The 6,755-nt window shown below is 46.9% G+C and overlaps 1 protein-coding gene across 2 annotated transcripts; it reads left to right on the forward strand.

Moving 5' to 3' along the window:
• The first annotated feature begins 211 nt into the window (after window positions 1–211).
• TIGD2 (tigger transposable element derived 2) lies at window positions 212–3,448 on the forward strand. Of its 2 annotated transcripts, none has more exons than XM_040967044.1 (2): window positions 212–449; window positions 639–3,448. In XM_040967044.1, exon 2 carries the CDS (start codon window positions 1,531–1,533, stop codon window positions 3,109–3,111), a length of 1,581 nt encoding a protein of 526 aa, XP_040822978.1. In that variant the 5' UTR covers window positions 212–449; window positions 639–1,530; the 3' UTR covers window positions 3,112–3,448. The 2 variants fall into 2 exon arrangements, with proteins under 2 accessions (XP_040822978.1, XP_040822979.1); XM_040967045.1 differs by having other exon boundaries at window positions 1,516–3,448.
• Window positions 3,449–6,755: the final 3,307 nt, after the last annotated feature.

Genomic DNA, 6,755 nt, shown 5'->3' on the forward strand with positions numbered 1-6,755 from the left:
GCAGTCGGCAGCACCCAGCCACCGGCGCCGCCGCCGCCGCCGCGCCCAGAGGCCCCGCCCCTGAGCCGCGCGCGCGCCCGCGAGGCCCCGCCCCTCGGCGACACAACGTTCCTGCGGGGGCGCGCGCGTGCTCCTTAATCCCCCGCCTTCCGGCTCCGCCAGCGACGCGGCCCCTCGCCGCCACCGCCACCCTACCGGACCCCGGCCGCCGGCCCCGGCCGCCCTCGGGAGGCTCCCCTCGCTCTCGGTGTGGGCTGGCCGCCGTGAGGCTCGCGCAGAGCGATGTCCGCGGCCGGCGGACCGGCGTGCCCTGGCTGGCCGCGGCGGTGACACCCGGGTGGCCGGCGGCCCCAGGCGGAACCCGGGCTCGTCCGCGGGAGGAGAGCTGGCCCAGCGGGGAGAGAGGCCCTCACTGACGCGGCTGCTCTCTGACCTCTTGATTGCGGGAGGTAGGCTCCTTGGGGTCCCCTCTCTGTCCGCCACCCCACCGGAATGCCAGGAAGCCTTATCGGTCTAGGTGAACGCCTTCACGTTGGTAGGAGGTGTTCATTTTCCCAGCTTAGTTGCAGGAGAGGTGTGGGTAATTACACGGACCTTGATGTTTGGGGGAAAAAAATGTTTTTGGTCTTTCCCTTCAGGTCCCACAGGCTGCACGATCCCACACAGCCCTGCAGGAACTACTTACTGCTCGCCCGCAGTATCTGCCTTCTCCGGGATTAACCTCACCTCCACCCTGTAACCTCCGCCTGGGGTCCCAAATTCCAACAAGGAAGTAATTTTTTTAAATGTTTTTAAGAAAATTATGTGACACCGCCTCCTGCCCACTTTTCTCCTTTTACCTGCCAAATCCATGAGGCATAAGTTTGCATCGCATTGAACTAGAGTTTTCTGCTTGTCCATTTTCAGTTGATTAGCCCTGCTCCCTTCTGTCCTGCCCACCTTACTTTGCCTGCTTGTAATTTCCATAAGCAGTCACCTGCGCATGTGCTAACAATCCTCTCCTGGACTCCAAATAGTCCACTGCTGCCCGGCAAAGACCTGCAGTGGCCTAGGGAGGTGAGGGTTTCCTTTATTTTTTTGGTATTAGGTTTGCACCTCTTCTCCCTGTCACAAACTGTTTATTCCCTTCATATCCCCCCAGTACTCCTGTGTAAGTCATAATGCCTTTAGCCAAGAAGTTGACTTGCAGTGATTGCAAAAACTGAGTCTGCAGTAACATTCTTGCTTACAGCATTGGTTCTGTCTGGGACCCCCAGTGAGATCACAGTTCATGGATCTTAAACTAACCATCTTAAACTTAAAAAGTGACCAAAAGTAACAGAAAAAGTTAAGGGGGCTTAGTCTTTGATGTAGTGATTGGATAAAGTTTAAAACAGCAAGAAAAGAGAGATTTTGTAGCCCTTGTCTGGGATTCTGGCCATTATACTACTGAGGTGGGCCCGGGGCAGATGAGGGCCTTTCTGACTGCCAGCTTCTCCCTGTTTGGACTCCCACGTTGTTCATTGTCTCTTGCAGCAACCGCTCGCTACAATGTTGGGGAAGCGGAAGCGCGTGGTGTTGACAATCAGGGACAAGCTTGACATCATTAAGAAGCTGGAGGAGGGCATCTCCTTCAAAAAGCTTTCTGTTGTGTATGGAATTGGGGAATCTACGGTTCGTGACATTAAAAAGAACAAAGAAAGGATCATAAACTACGCCAGCAGTTCAGATCCTACGAGTGGGCTATCGAAACGGAAATCTATGAAGTCCTCCACCTACGAGGAACTCGATCGAGTTATGATAGAGTGGTTTAACCAACAAAAAACAGATGGCATTCCAGTGTCTGGAACGATTTGTGCCAAACAGGCCAAGTTCTTTTTTGACGCTTTGGGGATGGAAGGAGATTTCAACGCATCCTCTGGCTGGCTCACTCGGTTCAAGCAACGTCACGGTATCCCAAAGGCTGCTGGTAAAGGAACCAAGTTAAAAGGCGATGAAACGGCTGCCAGCGAATTTTGTGGTAACTTTCAAGAATTTGTTGAGAGAGAGAATCTACAACCAGAACAAATTTATGGTGCAGATCAGACTGGATTATTCTGGAAATGTCTACCGTCGAGGACATTAGCTCTCGACATGGAGCAGAGTACTTCTGAGTATAGGTCAAGCAGAGAGAGAATCATCATTATGTGCTGTGCAAACGCCACCGGTTTACACAAGCTAAACCTTTGTGTGGTGGGGAAAGCAAAAAAACCCCGTGCATTCAAAGGAACTGACCTTGCTAACTTGCCGGTCACTTACTTCAGTCAAAAAGGGGCGTGGATGGAACGATCTGTCTTCAGACAGTGGTTTGACAAATATTTTGTGCCACAGGTACAGAAGCATTTGAAATCCAAGGGGCTTCTAGAAAAAGCAGTGCTGCTTTTAGATTTCCCTCCAGCACACCCAGACGAAGAAATGCTGAGTTCCGCTGATGGCAGAATCATTGTCAAATATCTGCCGCCAAATGTCACAAGTCTGATTCAACCAATGAGCCAGGGAGTTTTAGCCACAGTGAAAAGATACTATCGGGCAGGACTTATGCAGAAATACATGGAGGAAGGAATTGACCCCAAAACATTTTGGAAGAACTTGACGGTGTTGGATGCAATTTTTGAAGTTTCAAGAGCTTGGAACATGATCAAATCAAGCACCATAACCAAAGCATGGAAGAAACTCATCCCTGCCAGTGAGGAAAATGCAGGTGTGAACATTGACGAAGGAGCCATTTTAGCGGCTAACTTAGCGACAGTCCTGCAGAGCACCGAGGCCTGTGAACACGTGGACATTGAGCATATCGATCAGTGGTTTGATTCTCGGAGGAAGGACTCCAGCCGTCAGGGGCTCCCTGACTGTGAACGGACTGAGCAGCCACCCAAAGCTGCCGGGAAGAGGCCTTCGGGGAAGATGAGGAAAGCAGAACTCAACCCAGAGAGGCATATCAGCCACCGAGTCGCGCTGGAGTGGACTGAAAATTTACTGGATTATCTGGAGCAGCAAGATGACATGCTTCTGTCTGACAAACTGGTGTTACGGAGGCTCCGGACTATCATCAGGAGAAAACAGAAAATCCAAAGTACCAAAAGCCATTCTTAGTGTTCTTTGTGTTTCGGGGGGTCTGCACCTGTGTGGCCTGCACAGACACTGACCTGGTGTGAGGTTGCTGTGGGTTGTGAGAGCAAACACATTTTATACAAAGATTGTGGGGTCAGATGTCAGTTGGATTACTGTACAGTAGCTCTTTGATATCTCCCATGACTGAACATTGCCATGCCTTGTCTCCCTGCTGTTTCTACTCTATTATGTTAATTAGATCATCAAGTGCCAGAGACCAGGCACCTTGTGTCTGTTTTGTGCCTGAATTTTAGCGTGTCCAATTTAGGGTCGTGCACACTATTGGCACTTAATAAATCTTACTTCAGTTGAATTTGTATGACTGTGAACTTGAGTTTCTAAAGTAAAGTGTATGTGTGTTGTTGGGCTGGGGGTATTCATTTCCATACTTTTTCTACCACTGAAAATCTTAAAAGAGCTCAACCAAGTTGATGCTTGAAGCATTTCACTGTGACTGCAAAGGACTGAAGGCAGCAGTTTTCAGCCTTCACTCCAGCATTCCCTGGCTTGGCAGTATTTGTGCTTGGAACAGTTCAGATTGGGCATCTCTGATTATAGTGAAGGAAGAAGAGATAAGTTTTGGACATCCCCAGGAAACTGTTCTGCACTTCACCCTACTGAGCAATAAGGAGCGTTCCCTTTATGTTGAAAAAATAAAGAAATATTGCCTCTATTTCAGGGAAATAAATTTCAATTCTAATCCTGGTGGAATTAGAAAAGATAAGGATTAAATGTGTGTCTTTTCTTTTTTACAGACGTGATGGTTTTGATGATGCTGTTTCACAGTTGTTACGTACTTTGAAGCTTACAACCTATGTCATTGCTTTCATATAATATGTTCTGTGAAAACTGACACTGCAGATGTAAGCATCCATAGAAGGTATGCAGGTAGCACAGAACAGTGGGCTGACCTTAAGTCACATGTGGTAGGGATGCCAGGGAGGAGAGCGAGTCTGACTCGTGCTTCCTTCCCCATCTGTAAAGTAGAAACAAAGGCGTGCCCTGCAGAGTTATCTTTGAGGCAAACAAAATAGCAGTGAGCAGGATGTTGAATGTTTCATCGAACTAAGCGCGCGATTGGTAGAAAATCAGAGCAAAGGAAATGACACAGGAGTTGCTGACTGCAGCCGCTCTGCGCCCCCATGGCATGGCACACTTGGCCGTGGCTTGCTTCAAGGAGACTCTGAAGCCCCCTCCCTGGTAGTGGTTCTTTCATAGCTCCTGGAAGTCTGCTTTTTGAGCCAAAGCTTCAATTTCTAGAATGACTGCCAGAAGACCTCTAAGAATTCAGTTTTCTGGGGAGAATTCATGATCATTCTTAGCACACCTGCCTCAGTCTACCCAGTTCATTTCACTAACCTGAGAGTCTGCAGGAAATGGGACTCGGCTTGAGTAAGTTCTGAGGCTTTTGGCTTCTTGGCAACCGAGGAGTCTGAAATTTGATGATAGTAATGATTTGGGTTTGAATACTGCTTTGCATTTTCCACGGTGCTTCTTGCTAACAAAAACTCTTCCAGTTTCCTTCAATCTAGCATTAAAATGGCTTTTATCTTGTAAAATATCAACATATAAATTGTGCATTCTGCCCCCATAATTCATAGTAAGAAAAAATCTTCCTGCTTTCCACATACTATGGTAGAGTAATTTCTCTAGGAACACGCAGGAAGACACATGCTGTGTGTGTGTATCCTAAATTGAAAACCACAAACACATCAGTACTTCAGAAAATTAGTGGAAAAATGAAACTGTGGTGAAATTGGTTTAAAAAAAAATCTTGAAATCCAAATCTGGATATTTTTGTACCACACTTTTTTTTTTTTAAAGATTTATTTATTTTGATTGGAAAGGCAGATTTGTAGAGAGAAGGAAACAGAAATGTCCTCCATCTGCTGGTTCACTTCCCAAATGGCAGCAACAGCTGGAGCCAAACAACCCAAAGTCAAAAGCCAGGATCCTTGGACCTCCTTCAGGCCTCCCATGTGGGTGCAGGGTCCCAAGGCATTGAACTACCCTCTGCTGCTTTCCTAGGCCACAAGCAAGAAGAAGCTGCATTGCAGGCTGAGTAGTTTGGTGCCCATATGGGATGCCAGCCCCTGGAGGTGGAGGATTAGCTAATTAAGACAGTGCACCGGCCACTGTAGCACACATTTCTGTGGACACTGTGGAAGGCCCTTATATTGCTCTCATTTGTACACCTTATTTGCAAAATAGGTTACAAATCCTCAGTGCTAAAGTGCATATCTTTTAGAGGATTTGAGAAACCAGTAGAATTCTGACAAAAGGAAACTGGCAATTTAGAATGTATTTTTCTTCAGCTGTATAGTGAGACTATCATCATTTCATAATTCAGTCACAGAGTGGAAATGGAGTTGCCTGGAGGACTTTGGATGCTCAGCTGGCAGTAGCCACCACCATTTAAAGTAGAATTACGGGATTATAATAGCTATTACTCTGGTTTGAGTGGATTTTTGTTTTTGTTCTGTAATTTTTTGGTTTCAGTTTTTCATACTAAGCTATGTAGTCGCCTCATGAATTTTCTGGAAAGGCTCTTGGTAGACTGAGTGGCACAGTTAACATTTACTAAGATACAGAGTTGCTCTTTCTTTGCACTGTGGCCAGAGCCACCTTGCCCAAAGTTCTAAAAATTAAAAGAAAAACCTGCACTTCTGATTTGTCTCTATTGAGGATGGCTGTCCCAAGTTATCAGCTTATCATTTTCACAAAATTGACCTTTTCTTAAACAAGTGCTGAACACTGTAAGCAATGGCTTCAGTCTTGTGCCTTGCGTACTAACTGTATCCTTTCCCTATTCAAGTTAATTACAAAGCAATTATTATTTTTGTAAAAACCTTAGCCTGCTTGAAATTATATTGCATACCCAACTATTGCTTCTTTTGAGAAAGAGTGGCCAAACAGAATGAGGGTAGTTATTGATGGCAGGCAGATAAAAGTGCAAATACCGGGTTTTCAGCGCTTTCCTTACATAACCTGGCCCTCTTGGAACCTCAGTTTCTTACATGTAAAGGGGTGTAAAGGGGCGGGAGGTTGAACAGGCACATCTTAGGGATTCATGAATACTGGCTATTAATTCCACAGCTCTTCCTTGAGAACTTTTGGTCTGGAGCAAGAGCCACACATTTGGCCTGACAGTGGGTGGGACGGGCAGGCATCCATGTTGAGCTCCAAGGGACTGACGCATTGCTGGCAATGCTGGCTTGGCTCTATGTCTAAGTGGGAACCAGGTGCGGAGTTCACCTGTACCCAGGGCTCTAGTATATGCTGTCAGTCACCACAAGAGCCCATCAGTCAACTCAAATGAGGTTTTCCAAACAGCTTAAGGGATTCTTGTGAGATGATAGCTCACATGCTGTAAGCAGAAACAAACCACAATGCAAATGTAGAAAGGAAACTGGAGCAGCACAGAAGGATTGGCACTGGTAGCACTGGTCACCATCCTACTTGTGAGTCCAAGAGACAGGGCCTGACTTCCAACTGTTTCTCAGTGTTATGGTGCCCTTGTCACTCACAGGTGCCCCAGCTCAGAAGAGCAACTGGATGGTTTCCCTACACCAATAATGGTACTAAAGGGCAGAAAAGGGACATGATCTGCCCAATGCCACAACAGC

Source organism: Ochotona curzoniae, unplaced genomic scaffold (genome assembly GCF_017591425.1).
Source record: "Ochotona curzoniae isolate NIBS_2020 unplaced genomic scaffold, NIBS_Ocur_1.0 scaffold_4506, whole genome shotgun sequence".
Classification (NCBI taxonomy): domain Eukaryota; kingdom Metazoa; phylum Chordata; class Mammalia; order Lagomorpha; family Ochotonidae; genus Ochotona; species Ochotona curzoniae.

Bases quoted from the DNA above. Each gene is read 5' to 3' on its own strand.
- TIGD2 (XM_040967044.1), top strand. From the start codon at position 1,531: ATGTTGGGGAAGCGGAAGCGCGTGGTGTTGACAATCAGGGACAAGCTT.